The 24,342-nt window shown below is 34.3% G+C and overlaps 1 protein-coding gene and 1 pseudogene across 3 annotated transcripts in view; both read left to right on the forward strand.

The window, feature by feature from the left end:
* CD2AP (CD2 associated protein) overlaps positions 1-24,342 on the forward strand; it is a 147,355-nt gene that overhangs the window by 116,365 nt on the left and 6,648 nt on the right. For 2 of the 3 annotated variants that reach the window (XM_004044151.5, XM_055391931.2), the window contains exons 13-17: positions 3,097-3,239; positions 9,963-10,075; positions 11,728-11,829; positions 12,925-13,106; positions 16,308-16,371. In XM_004044151.5, coding sequence (XP_004044199.1) covers positions 3,097-3,239; positions 9,963-10,075; positions 11,728-11,829; positions 12,925-13,106; positions 16,308-16,371 — 604 coding nt within the window. The remainder of the gene's footprint in view (positions 1-3,096; positions 3,240-9,962; positions 10,076-11,727; positions 11,830-12,924; positions 13,107-16,307; positions 16,372-24,342) is intronic. The other variant, XM_055391932.2, reaches the window with a different exon arrangement.
* On the forward strand, positions 60-2,537 carry LOC129534532 (dnaJ homolog subfamily C member 17-like; annotated as a pseudogene).

The following is a 24,342-nucleotide window of genomic DNA, read 5'->3' on the forward strand; positions in this document are numbered from 1 at the left end:
GCATATATATAATTCATTGTGGAATGGCTTCGGTAACTGTGATAACCTCACATAGTTAACATTTTTATGATGAGAACACTTAACATTCACTCTTAGCATTTTTAAAGAATGCAGTACATCACATTAACTGCAGTCACTAAAATTTACAATGGATTTCTTAAAACTTATTCCCTCTATCTAACTGTATGTATTCCTTGACCACATCTTCTCACTCCCCTCCAACTCACAACCACTTCAGGCTCTGGTAATCACCGTTCTACTCTCTATTTCTATGGGATCAACTTTTTTAGACTTCGCATTTGAGTGGAGAACACGTAGTATTTGTCTTTCTGTGCCTGGCTTATTTGACTTAACATCCTCTAGATTCGTTGATGACGTTGCAAATGGCAGGCTTGCTTTCTTTTTTTATGGCCGAATGGTATTCTTTGTGTATATATGCCACATTTTCTTTATTCATTCATCCATTGATACTTTAGGTTGCTTTCATATTTTGGCTGTTGTGAATAGTGCTGTAGTAAACATGGGAATGCATATATTTCTTTGACATATTGATTTTATTTCTTTTGGATATGGACCCAGTAATGGAATTGCTAGATCATATGATAATTATCTTTTTAATTTCTCAAGGGACCTTTGTACTGTTTTCCATAATGGCTGTAGGAATTTACATTCCTACCAGCAGTGTGCAAGGGTTCCCTTTCCTTAAGATGCTCACCAACACTTATTATCTTTTATCTTTTTGAAAAGTTAAAGTTTATTTTAATGTTGTAAATAACATCCAAGAAGAATATAAACATGTTGAAAGCTGGATATGTAAACAAAGATCACAGGCAGGTTCTGGGAATTTTATTGGAGCTTTGGTTATTAAAATGCATCAGTAAATTCCCAGGGTGCTAAGCACTATTCTGTTGGCTGTGCCAACAGTCCTCATGCATGCTTAAAACACTTGGGGGAATTATAGTACAAATCCAGTCAGGGTTGGAACCATGGCAAACCAAGGGCTCTTAGAGATGGACCTGTTCGTGCTGCTAGGCATCATGGAGAAAGCAGCAGACGAAGAGGTGAAGGAGTTTTATAGGTAGAAGGCCCTCTCCTGCCACCCAGACAAGTTGGATAATCACAGAGCAGCTGAACTCCTCCACTAGCTTTCTCAGGCCTTGCTGCAGCCAGGGCTGCATATGATGATGTTAAAAAAGCCAAGAAGCAGACAGCATAGAGGACCCAGAGGCTTGATGAGAGAATAAAAAAAGCTAATCATGACCTGAGGCCCAGGCCCAGGCGAGTGAGAAGGTGGAGGAAAGCTAGAGCACCAGGACACTTGAGCAGGAGATTGAACATCTTAGTGAATAGTGTTCATGGCAGCTGGAGGAACAGCAGATGATGATCCAGGAGCAGATGTGCCAGGAACTTGACTTGAGATTGGAAGTCAGAAAATACTGAAGACAAAGGAACCCAAAACTGAAACTGAAATGGAAGTACAGGAAGGATGAGTCAGAAGGCAGTTACTCCAAAGGTGTCCTCTTGTGGCTTTTGCAAAAGTATGGTGGAATTCTCAACCTGGTGCTTTTGAGTAAGAAGGCAGGTACTGGTGTCGTGGAGTTTGGGACTGTCGAGGCTGCAGAGATGGCTGTCTGGAATAAAGTTGGCTTGGGTGATAATCCTCGAAAGATTTCCTCTTTCAAAGGAGGACTCCAGGGTGCAGTGGGCCCCAGCCACCCAGGACAGTGAAGGGACCCAGTGGTGTCTCTTCTTACCACATGCAGCAGTAGTCAAGGAATGGCAGCCCATTTAGTCTCCTGCCACAGCCTTCCTAAGTCACAGCCCTTTTTAAAACATCACCAATAAACTTTAAAAGCAAGAAAGAAACAATCCCATCAGAAACTGGACTAAGTACATGAATAGACAATTCTCAAAAGAAGGTATACAAATGGCCAACAAGCATATGGAAAAATGCTCAAAGTCACTAGTTACCAGGGAATACAAATCAAAACCGCAATGTGATACCACCTCACTTCTGCAAGAATGGCCATAATCAAAAAATCAAAAAATAATAGATGTTAGCATGGATGCAGTGAAAAGGGAACACTTGTACACTGCTGGTGGGAATGTAAACTAGTAGAACCACTATGGAAAGCAGTGTGGAGATTCCTTAAAGAACTAAAAGCAGATCTACCATTTGATCCAGCAATCCCACTACTGGGTATCTACCCAGAGGAAAATAAGTCATTATATGAAAAAGATAACTTGCACATGCATGTTTATAGCAGCACAATTCCAAATTGCAAAGTATGGAACCAGCCCAGATGCCCATGAATCAATGAGTGAATAAAGAAATTGTGGTATATATATATACCATGGAATACTACTCAGCCTTAAAAAAGATGGAAAAAATGACATTCACAGCAACCTGGATGGAATTGGAGACTCTTATTCAAGTGAAGTAACTTAGGAATGGAAAATCAAACATTGTACGTTCTCCCTAATATGTGGGAGCTAAGCTGTGAGGACACAAAAGCATAAGAATGATACAGTGGACTTTGGAGACTTGAGGGGAAAGGGTGGGAGGGGAGTGAAAGATAAAAGACTGCACATTGGGTACAGTGTGCACTGCTCGGGTGGTGGGTGCACCAGAATCTTAGAAATCACCACTGAAGAGCTTATTCATGTAACCAAATGCCACCTGTTTCTCAAAAACCTGTTGAAATAAAAAATAATCTAAAATAATAAAAAAAATTAAAAAAAATACAGGAGCATTCTGTACATTTTGATTTAGCTCTCACTGTTGCTTACCTTCTAGAGTTGTCCTATTGTTGCAGTTTAATTTTTAAGTATTATTTTTAATATTTTCTGTATACTAATATCTGTTGAATGTTAATTTTATGTTTATAATAATTTTCTACACTTACTAAACTGTTCTCATATTTTTTATTTTATTGTGATCAGCCTTAGGAGAGAGTTTTGCGTTTATGGAAATGGTTTTACAGAACAGAAAGTAATCGGTATTAGGCCATACAATCTTTAATGTCATTAAATCACAATTAAAAAAAAAGTCATGTTTCATACTAGTGATTTTTGCGTGTTTTTTTCTTATTTCAGGATTAATGGGGAAGTTTCTAGCATTTCATCAAAATTTGAAACTGAGCCAGTATCAAAACCAAAGCTAGATTCTGAACAGTTGCCCCTTAGACCAAAATCAGTAGACTTTGATTCACTTACAGTAAGGACCTCCAAAGAAACAGGTAAGTCAGCATGGACAGCGGTGGTGCATTTAAAAAAAAAAAATTGTCAAAGAAACTCTTTAAGAGATATATTTATGCAATTTGTGTGTGGATAAAGTTGGATAAAGTTGAAATTACACAGTTGAAATTTGTTTAAAATTTAGCAGCCAAAGTAGAAATAATAAAAGAAGATAAGTAAAATTTTTATGGTCCTTACTGATCAGACTTTATGGTTTCTTACTGATCAGAGGACTGAAATAGATATTAAAAGATGACCTATCTATTACTCCCTCTTTATAATGGAATGACTGTACTACCCAACGGAGATATGAATACACTTTAGTTTTAAAAGTTTAAAAATGAGATGACATAGACTTTCAGTGCCAGCATTAGATTATATTTCATAGGACTTTAAATTTCTCCTCTTAATCTAGAGATACTTTTATTTCCAGTGTAGGAAAATATGCTTTTTCTAACCCTTTTGCTAATTTTTTTTTAAGCTTTAGGATTGGTTTTTCAGCTTACTAATATCTTTGTCTAATCTGTACTTCCTGTTTTTTTTAATACCTATTATTATTTGTAAAATGTAAAACTTGAAACAGAGAACTCTTGATAGTTTTCATTATTAAAGGCATTGTGCCTTCATTACTTTCTGGTAATTGTTAATATTTTGTATAGTGCTTTGCATTTGTGTTTAGTTTTTTTGACTTTTTCAAAGCACTTTCTCATGTATGTTCTTAGTTTAACTCTAGGAAGCAGATGCTTTTTTTTCCTATTTGGTGTCTAAACAAAGTAAGCTACAGACACATTAAGTAAGCACTATCACATAAATCAAAGGAGAACTCTAAATTTTCATTTTTACTGTGATAGTCTTTTAAGAAATCTTAATATTTTAATTTTTCTAGCTTCATTGTTAACATTTCATATTTACATTTAAAGTTCAAGGGCAGTTACACTTAGATGTTTTTTATTACCTTATTATAAAATATGCTATTACATTTCAGGGTTTTTCAGGTGACCTTATTCTTCCCTCTTTCAGTTTGCGAATGCAAAGTTTCTGCCTTAAAGTGTGGCCTCCTTTCAGTCTTTTTATTTGAACATCTTATAGATCCTTTTGTCATACAGTTGGATTCCCCTTGTTATGGATGAAGCTATATTTACTACTAATTTCTGGGAATTGAAATGTTGGTTGTATTTTAGAGAAATTCATTGAAATTTATTCGGTATGTTTTATATGGTGAAAATTATCCTTATTAATTGTTTGATAAACAGAAAAAGAATCCTCATGTTTTAAAAAATCATTCTTTTTTATTGAGCTTATCAGTAAATAGAATTTGATCAGTTCATGTTGTTTTCTGTTTGATTTAAAATATAGCTAGAAATGTGTTTCATAGGTTATAGTTGAAGAAAAGCAGATTATTTGCCCAATTTTAACTCTGGAAATAAAAAAGTTATTGCAACTATATTTTAAATTTTCACAAATTTGGGGGATCTTTATCACATAAGTCTTTAAATGTTGATGGAGTCCCTTTGGGAATTGAAGGAGTAAAATCTGGAATCCACATCTTGCTTTGTATTCATCTTGAATGTTTTACTTAGTTTATGTCAAAGTAATGGAATTTTTTTTTTAAATTTAGGTAAATTACAACATTTTCTTTTTTCGAAACTTTTTCTATATAGTGTCACAACACACTGCCATATTTCTAGTAAAAATAATATATGTAATAATTTCAAACTATTGATGATTGGAAAGTTCTGTTTTTACTTGGTTTGGGGGACCCTATTTCTATCTTTTATACATAGCTGTTATTTACTCCCTATATAGTAAACAGAGACTTTGTGGAACAGGGCGTGAAAACATCTTATTTCTGATTTGTTCTTTTCTTTAAATAAATAAGGAAATAATCTAGAGATGCTGAGACTTAGCCAAGTCAGAAAACTAACAGCTACTTTCAGGCTGCTGTTCTTTATTCCTTCCACTTAATTATACTACCTTTGGTGTACTATACTTAGGCCCTGTAAAGTTCAGAAAATACAAATGTTGGGAATTTGGTTCATGTTAACTGTCAGATTATTCACTGAGCAGGTTTTATATCCTCAGTCGTGTTTTAGGCACAGTTGCATGCTAAGATAAAAGGCATAATTGATGGAAGTCAGTAGTGTATGTCCTAAACATTAATTCAGAGATTCCTGCTACCTTTTTAAATTAGACGATCATATGTTCCTAGTATTAGTAATATAAAAGTGTTCTACCTCTTCTGTGATGTTAATACTTTAAAAAAAGTATTTTGGCTCAAATACAGCCTCAAATATAATGTGTGAAACTAGCCTTTTTAATATGTTTTAGAAAGTTGAAAACATACATGAAAAACTTATTGAAAATTTCATTATTAGGCATCGTAATAATTTGAGGTTAAATAATAGAAAGTACACTGACTTTGCTGTTAATGAAAGGGGTTTTATTTACTAGTTGATTGCTGATAGCAAGTTTCTTAATGTTTTTTCCCTTAACTAACAATGGAATGATTTAGTACATGTATATGTCTGCTGGAATACCTGACATGGAAGTTATTACAAATGTTATTTTTCCTTCTTTCCTCCCTCCTCCATTGTTTTAAACCCATCCCATTTTGTTTTTGTTCTAATCTATAAAGGATATAAATCCCTGACTCTATTCTCAGATATGATTTTCTTATTTATAAAGTCATATGTAAACATTTATGTGTATATATAAACTATGTATATAAATACAGACTGACTTTTGTACATGTAAGAAAGACATATACAGAACACTCAGATTTTCTTTTTTTAATGACATGACATAACTTTTTAGCTTCTTCATATATATTCTCATATATAATGTAGTTTTATAAATATCAGAGCTGTTAAGAATCATGCTTACGATTTTTTTTCTCTATTACAAACACTTCCTCAAAAATTGGTTTAAGGAAAATCTCAGTGCCACTACTAATTAATAATAAAGCTTGTGTGGTCCACATATTTCTAAAATCATACATTATCTGAAAAGTAAAATAATCTTTAACTTAGTTTTAAAATGTAAGATAGAAAATTTTATAGTAACAAAGCTGTTATATTAAGAAAGCCCAACTGATGAAGTTTCCTTACAGTGTAGTATTGTTTTTCTGTGATAAGATTTTCTGTGATTAAAAGGCAATTTCATGCCTGTGATCACAGCACTTTAGGAGGCCAAAGCAGGAAGATTGCTTGCATCCAGGAGTTAGAGACTAGCCTGGACAACATAGTGAGACTAGCCTGGGTAACATAGTGAGACCGTGTCTCTACAGAAAAAAAAAAAAAAATGCTGGGCATGATGGTGTGTACCTGTAGTCCCATGGTGTAGCTACTAGGGAGGTAGGCTGAGGTGAGAGGATTGCTTAAAGCTGAGAGTTGGAGGTTGTAGTGAGCCTTGATCATGCCATTGCTCTCCAGCCTGGGTGATAAAGTGAGACCCTGTCTCAAAAACAAACAAACAAAAAAGCAATTTTAAAGAAACACATTATTCGATGGAAACATTCATTGTTGAATAAGGAAACACATTTGTTTTTCTTCAAGTTTATTTGATATTTGATAGTTGATCTATTTTTAAAAAATTACTTTTCCAATATTTCTCATTTCTTCCAGAAATAATTTATGGTGGAATTTTTCTAATAGGTACCTGTTGAGTAGCATATACTATAAAAAGTGAGCCTATATCTAAACTAGAATTTAAAAAAATTTAGTTTCTAATAGTTTCCTTGATCATACCATATTAAAGACTTGTAAGTACCATATAAGGCATTAGTGAATTTTTATTTATGTATGAAATATTTTAAAGATAGTATTGAGTCATATTTTTATAGTGAGATATTTTAAAGTAATATTTAACATATTTTTCTTCTTTGATACCACAGAATTGAAATTGCTTTTCATCGTTGTAATTTCTATCATGAGCTAAAGACTAAAACTTGACTAAAAGTTGATTTAGTTATAACTACATTATGAGATGTCAACATGCTGATTTATTACTCTGGCCTCTTAAAGCACCAAGCCATCCTTTTGGAAACTGTCTTGGTGTTCAGTGAGTAATAAAACAGGACTTTCTAGCTTAATGCATATTGAAATTAATACTAATATTAATTTTTCCCTTTGAAAGACAAAGGAATAAACCTAAAACCTAATATACATCTTGTGTAAGTTAGGTAACCTGCAAATAGTTATATGCCAAACATTGAAATGGTTTTATTCATTCTACAGCTGTTCTTTTTTCCTGTTTTGTAAAATAATTATTTTGGTTTAGTCTTTTTTCTAGACATTCCTATCCTTGACTTTTCTTTCCAGATTTTGTTTCCTAGCCTGTTTGCCATGTTTCCCTTCTTACGTGTCAGGAAATTATTCTACCCTTCTCCATTTTGGTAAGATGAAAGTTTATAAAGCAATCAAAATAGTATTTTCAATATAAATAGGTGGTGCACATTGATTTTTCTTTGTAATTTTACTGAAAGTGTACATGTCTGTCTGTCTATTTATTCTAACCCTTTTGGTTTTCCATTTTTAGATACAATGAAATTCATTTTGGAAAAGTTTCCTGATTCGTTTAAAATATTCTTTTGATAATATTTTTTAAGAAAATTGGCAACCATAAAAATCAGTTTATTTTCTCTCCAAATTGGATATTTCATTTTGCTTTTTAAAAATTTTATGTGTTCCTAGCAACGTGCAGATTGTAAGTGGCTGGCAGAGTGACAATGTGATTGCAAAAGCTAAATGATTGTCGTGCCTGTTATGCCACGTATACAGTGTAAATCCATTGTTATCCCTCTTAGGTAAATTTAAAAGCATTTAGATATGTCATGAGTCCAAAATGTGCACTGTTCCATTTTACTAACCTAATGGCTTAAATGGAGAACCTGAGAGAGTTTTAGAATAGTAAAGTTACTTGTCTTGGTGTCATAGTTCAAAACTGGACATACAGAAGACATTTTACATGAGCATGGTGTATAATTTTGTAAATCTATGTTTTATTTACCCTTTCAGTTTCATTTTTCTTTGTCTTTTCCTGTGTTTTTCTGTTTGTTTCTTTTTCTTTCTGCGAGTTGCTTAAATATGCATTTGAAAATAATCTCTACAGGCTAAAATGATTGGATTGTACTTGTTAAGGTTTTTTCTTTGTGGGTTGTTAATGCACACATCAGTGTAAAAGCAATTTTCACCCTTCAAACTACGACATATTTTAACATCTTTTAAAAATACTGATTGCTTTATGATATTTACAAATAACATGACATTTAAACATATATTTAAATTCAACCGCCTTCAGATTATATAATGCATTTTTCATTGTCATTTATTATTATGGTTTGTTATATTTCATGATTATTTACAATTATCAAAAGACTCAAAACAAAAATCAAGCATATTAGAGTATCTGTTTTAATGAATCAGCTTAGTTGATACAAGTGAGAACACACAAAGAAATTGATAGAAAAAATTATCAGCAAATTATTCTAGTTGTTATAAAATGCATATTACCGAACAGTGATGCCTCTTTTTCTGCCTTACCTTTGTGTCCTCCATCCCTTAAAAGCATTTTCTAAATAAGTTGATGAATAAGTTTTGTGGGCAGTGATGATGAGTATCTTTGGATCTTTTTAAAGAAACAAATAACTGAGTTAGAACATATAAATATCTGACAGAAAGTATTATAAATATCTAGGCAGATGGTAATGTGAAGAATTAATACAGATCTGGACGATTAGACCAAAGGAATCTGCTATTAGTTAGAACATTTTGGCTGTGGTTAATATCCTGAGTTTGGAATCTGGGGTAAAGGACGGTTATATTAAAAATGGAAGTATCTGTAGTAGTTTACCTTTTGGGTTCTTGATTCATATATAGATATCTGGGCTTTAGAGTTAAAGAAATTTCCTTTAGCAAGACTTTCTGAATCATCTAGGAAAAGGCAAAGTATTATATATCATTGTTTTAGAGTAGATTTGTCCTTAAACCCAAGTTACCGGGTCAAAGGTCAGCCAGCCTTTGATGATGAGGAAGTAAGTTGGTAATCCATGTAGCTTTTTCTTTTTTTTTTTTTGGTATCTGATTTGCCTTAGATTTGTAGCTGTCTTATGATTACTAAACACGATAATGTCTAAACAAAGGTGCAGTGAACTGTAAACAGTTTGAGTCCCACCTAATACTGTGCACATACATATACACATAAAGGTACATTAAATCATGCTTTTGCTTTATATTGAGAAACACAAATCAAAAGTGGCAGGGTGCCAGATAAAGTTTAATTCTTAACATTTGAATATTCTACTTCTTGAAGTTCAAAACAAATTTTACATGCTGATTTTCCGAGATCTTTTAATTTATTATGAGTTTAAGAAGTAGATCTTTGTTAGGAACTTAAGATGAGTTTTTTATGCTACTACAGTTTGTGATACAGATTTATTTTTCACCAAGTACTTTTTGTTGAGATCTAGGTCTGTATTGGAAACAACCTTTATAGTGTTAATAAAGTCTTATACTAATATAAATGTATCAGGTAAAGAGGATTTTTTTTTTCTTTTAAGGGCGAGTGTTGTTTTCCAAATGCATATGAAAAGCACAGGTCAATTTGTGAGTTCTTCAAAGTAGTGGTACTCTTTTTAATTTATAGTTTGTCCAAAAACTGAAACATTATTTTTTACCTTTAAAAAGGTACAGTTCTCTTAGTAAATAATGTTTATTTTTATTTTCTAGATGTTGTAAATTTTGATGACATAGCTTCCTCAGAAAACTTGCTTCATCTCACTGCAAATAGACCAAAGATGCCTGGAAGAAGGTTGCCGGGCCGTTTCAATGGTGGACATTCTGTGAGTTCATCTAATTGTCGTAAACTACAGTAGATTTAGCAAATGCAGAGTCCATTGGAAGATAGAGGACTTATAGCTCTACCTAAGTTTGAAAATCAGGAAGATAGCTCTTATACTCAAGTGGCAAATGCTGGTATTTAAGGAGATAGAGGGAGAGAGGTGTGTTCATTCCAACAGGGTCTGGAATGAAAGGTTACAGAATCAGAAGGAAATTATCATGAGGCTATAGCCACAGAGCACAGGGTCAAAGGGTGACAAAGAAAGAACCTGTTTAATTTATCTTTCAACAACAGTTATTAAAATTGAGCAGCAGATACTCACTTTAGGAAAGATTGAGAAAATTTTTTCCCCTGAAATATTCAGTGTTTTTTTTCTTTTCTTTTTTCTAAATTTTTAAAATTAACTTCAGCAGGTACATAATAGATTTGTATATTTATGGGTTATGTGAGATATTTTGATACAGGCATGAAATGCATAATAATTGTATCAGGGTAAATGCGGTATCCATCACGTCATGAATTTATCTTTTCTGTTACAAACCATCTAAATTGTACTCTTAGTTATTTTTAAGTGTACAATTAAATTATTTTTGACTAGTAGTTACCCTGATGCTACCAAATACTAGGTCTTACTCATTCTTTCTACTTTTTGTACTCATTAACCATCCCCCCATCCCTACCGCCACCACACTAACACCCTTCCCAGCCTCTGGTAACCATCTTTCTGTTCTCTATCTCCATTAGTTCAGTTGTTTTAATTTTTATAGTGAGAATATGCAATGTTTGTTCTTCTGTGCCAGGTTTAGTTCACTTAACTTAATGAACTCTAGTTCTATCCATGTTGCAAATGACAGGATCTCATTCTTTTTTATGACTGAATAGTAGTCCATTGTCTATAGTTACCACATTTTCTTTATCCATTTGTCTGTTGATGGACACTTAGGTTGATTCCAATTCTTGGCTATATTCTTGTGAATAGTGCTACAGTAATCATGGGAGTGCAGATATCCCTTTGATATACAGATTTCCTTTTTTTGGTGTATACCTAGCAGTGCTGGATCAGATGGTAGCTCTATATTTAGTTTTTTGAGGAACTTCCAAATTTTTCTCCATAGTGATTGTACTCATTTACATTCCCCCCAACAGTGTACGAGGGTTCCCTATCTCCATATCCTTGCCAACATTTGCTATTACCTATCTTTTGGATAAAAAACCATTTTAATTGGGGTGAGGTAATAACTCATTGTAGTTTTGATTTGTATTTCTCTGATGATTGTTGTGAAATATTCATTGTTTTTGTAGTACTTGTCCTCATGTCTAAATGTATTAACTTCTTTGTATGCTTTTTCTACATTGCCTGGAGTACTGGTGGTACTGTAATGTTAATATATTAGCTCTTAAACACTATGGTACTTTTAAAATTACCTAAATGGAGAAAATCCTTGCTGCTAAGAGGCAAGCTGTTTTTGCCCTCAAGATATGCAAATGTGTTATTCAGCTTGAAAGTATATAGCATCCTATTAATAATAATGGGATATCAGCAACAGTAGCAGCTGAAAATCCATAAAAGTTATTTGCTTTATTATCCAAAGACTTACTACCTTTTCTTTTCTTTGGTCTATTATGTCTCTTGACTTCTAAAAAATCATTTAGCCAACTCACAGCCCCGAAAAAATCTTGAAGTTACCAAAAGAAGAAGACAGTGCCAACCTGAAGCCATCTGAATTAAAAAAAGATACATGCTACTCTCCAAAGGTGAGGTGCATTGTGGTCTAAGGTTTGTTGACTTTCTGGGATTCTTTGTGGACATCAAACATAGGGAATTTAAGGTGTTCTTTAGGACGAATTATTTTTTCTGCCAAGAAATGAAATAATTGCTGCTAAAAAATTGAGTTGTTTAGCTTCATCAGACTATTTTCTGCAAATGTTTTTGAAAGAGCTTACATTTTAATTGAATAAAATAAATATTACATATTTCATATTTTTTAAGGCATAGATCTCTGCATCTATTTCGTTTCTCCATTAAACATATATTCTTAAGGTCAGGAATAAACACTTGTATAGTACTTACCTAGCTTGGTGCTTAGTACAATAATTAAGCATTCAGTATATACTGGAATGAATGGCAGAATACTGTATGTCCATGGATCCTTTCATCTGTTACATGTGTTAGGTGTCTTGTCAAAATTTTTACCATTTTTATTTAACATAGTTTCACCACAACTGAGACATACATTTAAGAAGGTCATTTAGGTTTCCTCCCAAATTATTTCTTGATTTCATTTCAGGGCATTTTTGTCAGCGTTTCCAATTTATTAAATACACTTAATCTGATTCTCTTAGCTGTCAGCAGTCTATTGAAATTTTATTAAAGTGACTTTCTATTTTTTTAGTGAAATAGTTAAGGGGTGTCAGGCTATGGACTCATTTTAGTGACTCTTCCTGGACCTATTAAATTGTTCACAATTACTTTTAAGTGAAGCTCTTTGGACATTCCAAACAATAAGTATTGAATATGGAAGATCAAAGTAATACCTTTATAATGCTGTTACATTCTTGCTCCTGTTTCACTAGGCAAACCATCCATAATATACATTTGATGGATTTTTCTTTCTTCCTTTTTTCTTCTATTGATAAAATTGTCATTTTCTACAAAAACCACTAATGATTACAAATTTATTCTTTAGTTGTCTGGTGATTTTTCCAGTTGTGAACATCAAATTGCTTTTGAATTTCCAAATTTGCCATTTATCTTGAAGTACTTAATTGTTTTTCTTCTTGCTGTTAAAATCTTTCGAACGTAAATATAATATTAAAAAAAATCAGAATTTTTTTTTTTAATGTTTTCAGCCATCTGTGTACCTTTCAACACCTTCCAGTGCTTCTAAAGCAAATACACCTGCTTTCCTGACTCCATTAGAAATCAAAGCTAAAGTGGAAACAGATGATGTGAAAAAAAATTCCCTGGATGAACTTAGAGCCCAGATTATTGAATTGTTGTGCATTGTAGAAGCACTGAAAAAGGATCACGGGTAAGTAGCCCTTCTTTTCTCCTATGAGTACTACTTAACCCATGCATAAAGAATTTTTTTCAAACCGTATTAAGTAAAAATCTAATCTGTGGCTGGGTGTGGTAGTTCGCGCTTGTAATCCCAGCACTTTGGGAGACCAAGTTTGGAGGATTGCTTGAGTCCAGGAGTTTGAGACCAGCCTGGACGACATGGCAAAACCCCATCTTTGCAAAAAAAAAAAAAGAAAAGAAAAGAAAAAGCCAGGCTTGGTGACACATCCCTGTAGTCCCAGCTACTCAAGAGGCTGAGGTGGGAGGATCTCTTGAGCCTGGGAAGTCAAGGCTGCAGTGAGCCGTGAACATGACAGTGCACTCCAGCCTGGGCAACAAAACCAAGACCCTGTCTCAAAAAAAAGTCTCTGGTATGAGCAAGTATATTTTCAAAGAAATTTTCATTAACAGTCCTTTTCTCTTTTTAGCAAAAAAGTTAAATTGGTGAAGTTATTCTAGTAGCTGGATTGTGGAAAACGTCATACATAACCATAATTTTAGGCTAGAAATCTTCTGGTCTGATATGATTAGTTTTTAAACTACTAGGAAAAATATTGTATTTTGGATCTGGTTGTGTATCTATACATATAGTTAACTTAGTTTTCAGAGGATTTGATCACTGTTTCTGTGAGGTTGAGTTGGACATTTATAAAATGAATGTGTTGGGATAGGTGATCTCTAAAACTCTTCCCTTAACTCTGAAAATTTTTTGATATGGTATATGTTGAGAGATACCCTAGTTGAAAGGTAGGGACTTTTTAGAGCTAAAACAAATTTACAAGATCACCTATTATAGGTGAGCTCCCCCTCTGGCTTTTTAAATGAAGAAATTGACAGAGCTAGAACTCAAACCCATATTATCTGTTGGTTTAGAGATGTTTTCTATAACCACTAGTATTTGAATTTTAAAACTTGTTCACATTTTAAGCACAATTCTACAAAAGCCCAGTAGGTAAAATAGATTTTAAAAAAGGCAGTTAATCTAATTGAAATGAGAGTGAGGGTGCTCATGCCTTGTCTTCGAATTCCCTTCTAAAAAGATTTCTTGGAATATGGTATAAAAGTTATGGCCAAATAAAAAGTATAAAAGAACAAAAAATAAAAATAAAACATAAATGTTATGGCCAGAGGCCATGTTCCCTCTGAGCCTGATTTTATTATTTCTTTTCCAATTTTAAGTTGGCCTAAGAATCTTACTAAAAATAATATTGAGATTAACAGTATAAGGTATTTGGAGTTTGCAGAACACTTTCACAGGTATTTCTTAGAAACAAAAAATGTATCTTGAATGACTACTTAAAAATATATGTTTTATATATTATGTATATAGAGGAGTTTATAATTTAATACATGATGGTATTTCTTGGAATCCTTCAGTTTATCTGTTTTGAAAGATTCTTTTAGTAGATTCTGCAACATGCACATTATAAGCTGTAAGTTTACTTGTCCAGTAAATATTTATTAATCACCACCCATGTACCAGTTAGAGAATTCTCCTGATTCGATTTTGTTGTTTTACATTTTTTATACTATGTCCTGATTTTCATATACATATTGCCTGTAGGTGCTCTTAAATTAGCTCTAGAACGGATAAAATATTTCTGATTTATATATATATATATAAATATATATATGTATATATATATTATATATTAAAATATATATATATGTATATATATATTTTAAAATATAAAACATTTTAGAAGTCTTTCCAAAGGGTATTTTCAATATCTTGAGTTTCTCTGGAAAAGTGAAACTGAATGGCAGGTTTTTTTTTTTTTTTAATATCTAAAAAACTTGCATCAGCAGGAGAAGGGATAAATACTATTATTAATAGAGAGATACTACACAGCATACAACAATAAAAGTAAGTTTCAACATCAATAAGAATTAATCTAAACATTGAGAGGAGGGAGCAGGTCAGAAGCATACACGCAATCAGTGTATTTCATTTGTATAAAGTTGAAAAGCATACCAAACCAGAAAATATATTATTTTAAGAATGTATTTGCGTGTGGCAAAATTAGAACAACAAATAAATAATAATAAATACTATAAAACTTTTTCTATGGAAGAGAGGGGGGAAATAGGATTAAGGAAAGAGGGTCACTTTTTGGGATATCCAAGGTACTGGTAATATTTTATTTCTTTACTTGGAGTTCAGAGGTTTTCGCTTTACTCTTATAATAGTAGATCTTTATAGCTTAGATATCACTAAGAAATTATTGCTAAGAAGTTATTTTGAAACATTATATAAATAATTTTAAAATTCCTTCCTTATGTATTTTTTCTTCATTAATTTTTTCTTTTTTACTTTTTAAAGCTGTTATTTCTACAGTATTCTCAAGAATTTTTCAAGTATTTGTTGAGACTGAAAATGTCCATACTTTTGATTTAGAAATTTGATATACTAACATATTCCTCCCATTCCTTCTGTCTCATTCCTCGATTCCTCCCACTCCTTCTGTCCCCAGAATAATGAATCAGCCAAACAAAAAACCTTGATATTTGAATACCAAATCACAATTATAAATATGAAAATTTTAGCAGCATGAAAATGGTTTAAAATTTGTGAAAAGACATAATATTGAATATTCACTTAAAGCTATAGAAAAAAGGACAACTATACAGAAAGATTAGAAGGGAACACGGGAAGGTGAAAAGATGAGTTAAGGAGGAGAGACTATTGGCTAGAGTTTTTAATTTGTTTGGTTTTTGGATTTTAATGTGGTATTTAATTTTTAAAAATAGAGAAAGAAATTCAAAGTCTAGGTTATGTTATCAGATAAACTGTTAACTTGCCTTGTATTGTGATGTGTTGATATTCATTTTACCAAATTGCTTGGGCTTTCAGTTTTCCAACCTGGAAAATGTATGATAGCCGAATATAGAAAATTTCTTCTAAAGGTTAGATATTATTTCTGTCTTCATGAGCTGCTCTGAATTTGCTTGATTTCTTGATCTCAGATTTGTCTTGGTTTTGCTGAATTTTTAACTGTTATATTGAACCATTCTAACTAGAGAATCTTACATTTTTCTTAATTAACATTGCTATTGCCCTTAAAAAGTTTTTCCCATGAACTGGTAGGTTAGGTAACAAAAAGCCTGTAAACATTAGTCAAATAAATTATTTAATCGAAAGACTTAACAGTAATAAGTACTTTGTTTTTAGGAAAGAACTGGAAAAACTGCGAAAAGATTTGGAAGAAGAGAAGGCAATGAGAAGTAATCTAGAGGTAATTCATTTCTTCCAGCATTGAGAGTTTAGTGAGCATAAACTGGACATGTTTTTCCCAACCCAACTGGGTAATTGGTTCCTGTACAAATTATGCTATACTACTTCAGTTGGACATACACACAATGGACTACTATTCAGTCACAAAAAAAGAATGAGATCCTGTCATTTGCAACAACATGGATGGAACTGGAGGTCATTATGTTAAGCCAGGCACAGAAAGAGAAACTGCATGTTCCCACTTATTTGTGGGAGCTAAAAAAAATTGAAACGATTGAACTCATAGAGATAGAGAACAGAAGGATGGATACCAGAGGGTGGGATGGATATTAGTGGAATTAATTAGTGGCAAGGGTATTCTTTTGAAATTGGAGTCAGTCCTCTTAAACCCTGCCTCTGCTTTATCAACTAAGTTTACATTTTGTAAATCCTTTGTTATTTCCAAAATATTCATAGGATCTTCACCAACAGTAGATTCCACCTCACAAAGCTACTTTCTTTGCTGATCCAAAAGGAGCAACTCCTCATCTGTTCAAGTTCGATCCACTTTTAATTATCATTGTCTTGCTGTTTTTACCACGTCTTCAGTTCTTTTCTCCACTGAAGTCTTCAATCCTCAAAGTCATCCCTGGGAGTTGGAATCATCTTCCAAAATATTGACATTTTGACTTTCTCTTATGAATCGTGAATGTTCCTCATGGCATCTAAACTGATGAATTTTTTCCAAATGGTTTTCAGTTTATTTGCCTACATTTATCAGAGGAATCGCTATCTATGGCAGCTATAAGCCTTCCAAAATGTGTATCTTAAATAATAAGAATTGAAAGTCTAAATGTCTCCTTGATTCATGGGCTACAGAATGGATGTTGTGTTAGCAGACATGAAAGTAACATTAATCTCCTTGTTGATTTCCATCAGAGTTCTTGGGTGACTAAGGGCATTGTCAGTGAGCGTTCATATTTTAAAAATAATCCTTTTTTTTTTTTTCCTGAGCAGTAGGTCTCCACTGTGGGCTTAAAATATTCAGTAAATCATGCTGTAAACAGATGTGCTGTTATCCAGGCTTTGTTGTTCCATTTGTAGAGCATAGGCAGAGTAGATTTAGCATAATTCTTAAGGGCCAAGGATTTTCAGAATGATAAATAAGTGATGGTTTCCATTAAAGCCACCAGCTGCATTCACCTAACAAAAGTCAGCCTGTCCTTTGAAGCTTTGAAGCCAGGCATTGACTTCTCTCTAGTTATGGAAGTCCTAGATGGTATCTTCTTTCAATAGAAGGCTGTTTTACCTCCTTTGAAAATTTGTTTCCTGTAGCCAACTCCCATCTTAGCTAGATCTTCTGGATAACCTGCTGCAGCTTCTACATTAGCACTTGCTTTACCTTCCACTTTTATGTCATGGAGATGGCTTCTTAAACCACATGAACCAGCCTCTGCTACCTTCATACTTTTCCTCTGCTGCTTCCTCACCTCTGTTGGGCCTTCAAAGAATTGAAGAGAGTTAGGGCCTCACTCTGGATTAGGCTTTGGCTTAAGGAAATATTACAGTTGGTTAGATCTGCTATCTAGACCACTCAAACTTTCCTTCATATCAACAATAAGGCTGTTAAGCTTTCTTATTATTCATATGTTCACTGCAGTAGCACTTTTAATTTTCTTCAAGAACTTTTCCTTTGCAGTCAAAACTTGGCTGTTTGGGGCAAAAGGCCAATCTCTTGACCTGCTGTGGCTTTCAACATTGCCTTCCTCTCTGAGCTTAGTCATTTGTAACTTTTTATTTAATGTGAGAGGGATGTGATTATTTCTTTCACTTGAACACTTAGAGACCATTTTCGGGTTATTAGTTGGCTTAATTTTATTATTAGGCGTGTTCTGTCTCAGATAATAAGGGAGGGCAAGTAGAGGGGGAGAGAGTCAGAAGAAAGGCTGATCAGTGTAGCAGTTAGAACACACATGACATTTGTCAATTAAGTTTGCTGTTTTATATGGGTGCCAGAACAATTACAATATTAACATCAAAGATCACTGGTCACAAATCACCATTAACATATATAATTACAGTGAAAACATTTGAAATATTGTGAAAATTGTCAAAATGTGACACAATGATACAAAGTGATCACATATTGTTGGAAAAATGGCATCAATAGAGTTGCTCAGCACAGGATTACCACAAGCCTTTGATTGTAGACAATGCAGTATCTGTGAAGCACAGCAAAACGAAGTACAATAAAAAGAGGTATCCCTGTAGTTCTCTCTTCTGTGCAGTTAAGCTATTTTCATTCTTTCTTTGCTCAGGGACAGGACTGGTAGTGGTGACATATGGCTGTAGATTTACTGCCTCCCATTTAAACTTAAGAGTTTATCTTAATTCTCCACTGGTGATTGGCAATTTCGACTATTTCCTTTATCTTTCTTAGCTTTCTTTTTCTCCTTCACTAATGTTTATCTTCATTTGCATTATTCTTTCTGCATATCTCAGAGAAAGTTGTATCCTACCTTTTTTTAGAGACTCTTCCCATTGTTTAAGTATTTCATACTCCCTTCTGTTTTTTAGTCTGCCTGATTACTTACCCTATTTCTTTTGTCAGCAGTTTGTAGAACAAGAGAGAATTGGGGACTTGCAGTTGGAAAACCTTGGCACTTATCCTGAGAATCAACTAACTTTTTTGTTTTAAACTGTGTATTAGTTAGGCTTAGCATTTTTTGCACATTATCTCATTAGACACACATAACAACATGTAAGGATTATTGTTCCTATTATAAGATTGAAAAAAGTAGGGTTTGGAATGATAGTATTAGGCTACTCTTGCATTGCTATAAAGAAATACCTGAGACTGGATAATTTATAAAGAAAAATTTAATTGGCTCACGGTTCTACAGGTTGTATAGGAAGAAGCATGGTTCCTGCATCTGCTCAGCTTCTGGGGAGGCCTCAGGGAGCTTTTACTCATGGTGAAAGGTGAAGTAGGAGCACACAGTTCATGTGGCGAGAGAGGGAGTAAGAGAGAGAGTGGGAGGGGCCACGCACTTTTAAACAACCAGATCTTGTGTGAACTTACTCATCATGAAGGGGATGTTCCAAACATGGATCATCCAAACATCCCATGATCCAGATACCTCTCACCTGGCCCCACCTCCAACACTGGGGATTACTTTTAATCTGAGATTTGGTGGGGACACAGATGCAAATCGTATCAATGATTAAGTAACAGCAATGGAGCTGAAATTTAATTTTGATTTTTATTTATTTTTATTTATTTATTTATTTATTTATTTATTTATTTATTTATTTATTTATTTATTTATTTTAGCAGTGGTACGAACTCGGCTGACTGCAAGCTCCACCTCCTGAGTTCACTCCGTTCTCCCACCTCGGTCTCCAGAGTAGCTAGGACTACAGGCGCCTGCCACCACACCCGGCTAGTTTTATTTTTGTATTTTTAGTAGAGACGGGGTTTCACTGTGTTAGCCAGGGTGGTCTTGATCTCCTGACCTCGTGATTCGCCCGCCTCAGCCTCCCAAAGTGCTGGAATTGCAGGCATGAGCCACTGTGCCTGGCCTTTTTTTTTTTTTTTTTTTTTTTTTTTTTTTGAGATGAAGTCTTGCTCTGTTACCCAGGCTGGAGTGCAATGGTGCGATCTTGGCTCACTGTAACCACCACCTTCCAGGTTCAGGCAGTTCTTCTGCCTCAGCCTCCTGGGTAGCTAGGACTGTAGGCACGTGCCACCATACCCAGCTAATTTTTTTGTATTTTTAATAGAGATGGGGTTTTGCCATGTTGGCCAGGCTGGTCTCAAACTCCTGACCTCAGGTGATCCACCTGCCATGACCCTCCAAAGTACTGGGATTACAGGCATGAGCCACTGCACCTGGCCTTAAAGATGTTTTTAACAGAAGCAACCAATCTTCAGAACCTTTGCACTTCGGGATTAAATTATACTGTGTGAACTTAGGCAAGTCACTTAACCTCCTTTAGCTTTAGTTGAGATAATTTATGTGAAAGTACTTTGTAAATTATCAGACTTTATTTTATCCTTATTTCCAACATTATCCTCTATTGGCAACTTCACTACTTTGCATGAAAATACTTGACTTTTTCCATTATTCAGAATCAAAGAATAGCCCCCACTTAGGTCTAGCTGCCTTCTTGATGTACTTCAGTTACTTTCTCTTTTCACTTGAGGTTCATTTGTGAAATATGAAAACAACTGCCATCCTCTTAAAAAAAGTCTACTTTTGTGGTCTCTGATTTTTCACCTTCAATTCAGTCTGTAACCCCTTGCATCTTAGGTTAGGTTTACTGATGCCAAATTCAAGGTCTCTTCTTCAGTGCCTGCAACAGATCACATTTTTTACCATTGCCACCCTGTCAAAGGTTTGTCTTGGTTTAGATGATACTACATCCTATTGTCTCTAACTTCTCCATCTCCTCTTCCTTCTTTTTTTACTTTTTTAATTTTGTTTTTAGAGACAGGGAGTCACTCTGTCACCCAGGCTAGAGTACAGTGACACAATCATAGCTCACTGCAACCTCAAACTCCTGGGATCAAGTGATCCTCCCGCCTCAGCCTCCCAAGTAGCTGAGACTACAGGCATGCACTTTCATGCCTGGTTAATTTTTCAGTTTTTTGTAGGGACTGGTTCTCACCATGTTGCCCAGGTTGATCTTGAACTCCTGGCCTCAAGTGATCCTCCCACTTTGGCCTCCCAAAGTGGTAGGATTAAAGGTATGAGCCACCATGCCTGGCCTTCCTCTTCCTTCCTTGTAACCTAAATGTAAATATTCCTTCACTGGTATCCTTGGCTTTTCTGTTTGAGCATTCACATTTTGAATTCATCTATACTCATGAATCTAATGATTAGCTCTAGTGCCTCTCCCCTCTAAATCAAATTCGTATTTTCCCAGCTTGTATCCTGTGTTTCTGGCTATTAGTCCCCCTTGGATGTTTCATCATGAGCTTAGATTTAGCATGTCCCCAGTTAAATTTATCATCTTCCTTTCCTGTTCTTTTGATTTCCTGTTTCTGTTGATAATTTCTGTTGCCCATATAGTCATATAGACATGGTACTTTGTACATAGTTCTCTTCTAGTTCCATTCACTTTTAGTCCTATTAGCTTTACCTCCTAATCTTTATGTCTTTATCCCCACTGTATCTGTCTTGTTCTGATGCTTATTATCTTCTGCTTAGCTTTCTTGAGTACTCTAATTCTTATCTCAGATTAACCTTTCCTTCATGGAGTACTTTCAAGAGCTTTCCATTACATGCTGAATAAAGTTCCAACAACTTACTCTATGAGGTGTTTTTATATTTTGGTCCTAGCTATCTTTCTTTACTTGCTGATTCTCCATTGTCCCTCTTACAATTGATAAGTCCGAATTTTTATTCTTACTGTGTTTTCTTGGATTGTCCTTTTGCATCATCTTCTAATGCCTACGTTCTACAGATTCTCAAGGCCCTGCTCAAACAATTACCTTCATTAAATTGATATTAGTCTGTCTCTGATTAAAAGTAATTTAGTGGCCGGGCACGGTGGCTCACACCTGTAATCCCAGCACTTTGGAAGGTCAAGGTGGGTAGATCACCTGAGGTCAGGAGTTCAAGACCAGCCTGGCCAACATGGCAAAACCTTGTCTCTACTAAAAAATATAAAAATTAGCTGGGCATGGTGGTACACACCTGTAATCCCAGCTACTAGAGAGGCTGAGGCATGAGAATCACTTGAACCCAGGAGGCAGAGGTTGCTGTGAGCCGAGATCATGCCACTGCACTCCAGCCTGGGTGACAGAATGAGACTGTCTCAAAAAAAAAAGAGTAGTCTTCCAAATTTGCAAGACTTGTAGTTTTATAAGAGATGTACATATAATAACTTCCTATATTTTCACTGTTAGGGTATGTACTTATTCTACCTGTCTTTGAGACTGTAAGGTTGTTTGGGTAGGATCCATGTTTTTTTTTTATCTTTGCTCATAGCTCCTAACACAATGCTATATACATATTAGATATCTAATAAATTATTGACAAATTAATGAAAGTGTACATGTTAAAAATATATCTTAAATTCGCAGCATGTAACGTGGTAGAAATTGAGAAATTTTTAAGCGTTTTTTGACTTTTTTCTTACATTTTATATATACATGTTTATATTCATACGTGAAAATAAGATAATGAGACAAATAAGAGGAACTTAATAGTGTTAAATTTGTATATCTGACTTAATTTGCCATAAAAATTATGACAAGAGTCAAATTGTTTCTCTTTTGGATAATTCAGTATGATTTTATTTTTCTAGCAAAGTCAGCTGTTGGCCTCTCACTGACTTGTATTACAAATATATTTTTTCTTTTGTTGTGGGCACAGTTTTACCCTGTATTGGTAAAAGCACACCTAAGGCACTAAAGTTTTAGAATAATTTATTTAAAGGAGAAAGATGTTTCTCCAAAGATTAAAAGTAGTACTTTACTATAATGTTAACATTATACAGTATTATAATGTTCACTAAAAATGAACAATGAACATATAAGTGCTAAAAGAGAAACTCTAGCAATGTATTTGCCTGATAACTAATTTTTTTCCATACATTACTGGGGTACAGGTGGTATTTGGTTACATGAGTAAGTTCTTTAGTGGTGATTTGTGAGATTTTGGTGCACCCATCACCTGAGCAGTATATACTGCACCACGTTCGTAGTCTTTTATCCCTCGCCCCCTTCCCATTCTTCAACTCAAGTCCCCAAAGTCTGTTCTATCATTCTTATGCCTTTGCTTCCTCATAGCTTAGCTCCCACATGTCCATGAGAACATACAATGTTTGATTTTCCATTCCTGAGTTAACTTTATTAGAATAATAGTCTCCAATTTCATGCAGGTCACTGCAGATGCTGTTAATTCATTCCTTTTTATGGCTAAGTAGTATTCCATCATATACATCACAGTTTCTTTATCCATTTGTTGATTGATGGGCACTTGGGTTGGTTCCATGATTTTGCTATTGTGAGTCTTGCTGCTGTAAACATGTGTGTGCAAGTATCTTTTTCGAATAATGACTTCTTTTCCTCTGGGTAGATACCCAGTAGTGGGATTGCTGGATCAAATGGTGGTTCTACTTTTAGTTCTTAAAGGAATGTCTGCACTGTTTTCTGTAGTGGCTGTACTAGTTTACGTTCCTACCAGCAGTGTAGAAGTGTTCCCTGATCACCTCATCCATGCCAACATCTACTGTTTTTTGATTTTTTGATTATGGCCATTCTTGCAGGAGTAAGGTGGTATTGGATTGTGGTTTTGATTTACATTTCCCCGATCATTAGTGATGTTGAGCATTTCTTCATATGTTTCTTGGCCATTTGCACATCTTCCTTTGAGGATTGTCTATTCATGAACTTAGCCCACTTTTTGATGCGATTGTTTTTTCTTACTGATTTGTTAGGGTTTGTTGTAGATTCTGGATATTAGTCCTTTGTCAGATGTATAGATTGTGAAGATTTTTTCCCACTCTGTGGGTTGTCTGTTTACTCTGTTGACTGTTCCATTTGCCATGCAAAAGCTCTTTAATTAGGTCTCAGCTATTTATCTTTGTTTTTATTGCCTTTGCTTTTGGGTTTTTGGTCATGAAATCCTTGCCTGTGCCAATAACTAGAAGGGTTTTTCTGTTGTTATCTTCAATAATTTTTATAGTTTCAGGTCTTAGGTTTAAGTCCTTAATCCATCTTGAGTTGATTTTGGTATAAGGTGAAAGACGAGGATCCAGTTTCATTCTCCTACATGCGGCTAGCCAGTTATGCCAGCACCATTTGTTGAAAGGGGTGTCCTTTATGTTTTTGTTTGCTTTGTTGAAGATCAGTTGGCTGTAAGTATTTGGGTTTATTTCTGAGTTCTCTGTTCCATTGATCTATGTGCCTATATTTATACCAGTACCATGCTGTTTTGGTGACTGTGGCCTTAGAGTATAGTTTGAAATCAGGTAGTGTGAG

Source organism: Gorilla gorilla, chromosome 5, assembly GCF_029281585.2.
Source record: "Gorilla gorilla gorilla isolate KB3781 chromosome 5, NHGRI_mGorGor1-v2.1_pri, whole genome shotgun sequence".
Taxonomy (NCBI): domain Eukaryota; kingdom Metazoa; phylum Chordata; class Mammalia; order Primates; family Hominidae; genus Gorilla; species Gorilla gorilla.